The sequence below is a fragment of the Phoca vitulina genome, unplaced genomic scaffold (assembly GCF_004348235.1).
Source record: "Phoca vitulina isolate PV1807 unplaced genomic scaffold, GSC_HSeal_1.0 scaffold14, whole genome shotgun sequence".
NCBI lineage: Eukaryota > Metazoa > Chordata > Mammalia > Carnivora > Phocidae > Phoca > Phoca vitulina.
The window spans coordinates 39468225-39469134 of NW_022589717.1; the positions used below are offsets into that span (position 1 = coordinate 39468225).

Below are 910 nucleotides of genomic sequence, written 5' to 3' on the forward strand. Positions count from 1 at the left end.
TGTGATTCAATCAGACCAGGCGGAGCGGGCTGTGGTGTTTTATTTGTTTGTTTGTTTGTTTGTTTGTTTGTTTGTTTTTTAGAGCCGAAAGGCCTCGCATTTATTACTGAACGAACCTATCGGTGCAGAGGCATAGTCACAGAGAAAACTCATTTCCACGATAAGACAAGTCTATGGCCAGGTAGGCAGGATGTTTACAAAATGATAGAACACATGATCTTCACGCAGCTTCATTAAATATGTGTGCCAGTTAAGTGTGTCATCTCATGATGTGTGACGCCTTATAGACCCAGCTTTGTTCTTCTCCAGTGCCTCTTCTTGGAGTTGTACCTGATTTTATTACCAGTTTTCATCCGAATCCACTGGGGAGTGGGACGATTCTGCTTTTGTTTCTTGGCCAGGAATCGCTTGATTCTGAAAGTCTTGTGAGAAGACATGGCGAGAAGCAGTCAGCCACGCAGAGCAGGATGGCGGCGAAAAAGAGAAAGGGGAGCAGGCTGTGTTAATACACATAATCTCCCTTGTGCCTTTGCAATCCTCCCTAATCCCATTTTTGCTGATGAGGAGACTGAAATCTGAAAGGCTAAATGAGGCCAAGTCATTCCCTCCCCAGAGATGTAATTCAGGTCCCGAGTGACATCCTCTCCTCGCAGTTTGTCCCATCCAGCACTATGCAGCACAAGGATTGTGGAGCGTTCTGCAGGCAGCAGGTTGCAGGTCTGCAGCTCCTAAGAACCTTCAGAGGCTGAGCCTGTGCCATGGACGCTCATGTTGCCCAAACTACCTTTTTCATAAGTGGAGCCAAGGTGAGAAAGCCAGGCCCATTAGTTCCTCTGTCCGTACGTAATTCCTTACGTTGTTGGAGCCAACAACCAACTCCTTCTTTTGCCGCATGCGCATGCCCTGTTCT

General features: G+C 47.3%; 1 protein-coding gene across 1 annotated transcript; it reads right to left on the bottom strand.

Moving 5' to 3' along the window:
- Positions 1 to 281: 281 nt before the first annotated feature.
- LOC116637292 (60S ribosomal protein L39-like) lies at positions 282 to 468 on the bottom strand. The gene has a single exon (XM_032412688.1). It carries the CDS (start codon positions 435 to 437, stop codon positions 282 to 284), a length of 156 nt encoding a protein of 51 aa, XP_032268579.1. The 5' UTR covers positions 438 to 468.
- Between the last annotated feature and the right edge of the window lie 442 nt (positions 469 to 910).

What these genes read in the sequence shown, in the direction of transcription:
- LOC116637292 (XM_032412688.1), bottom strand. Translation starts at nt 437, where the DNA reads ATGTCTTCTCACAAGACTTTCAGAATCAAGCGATTCCTGGCCAAGAAA.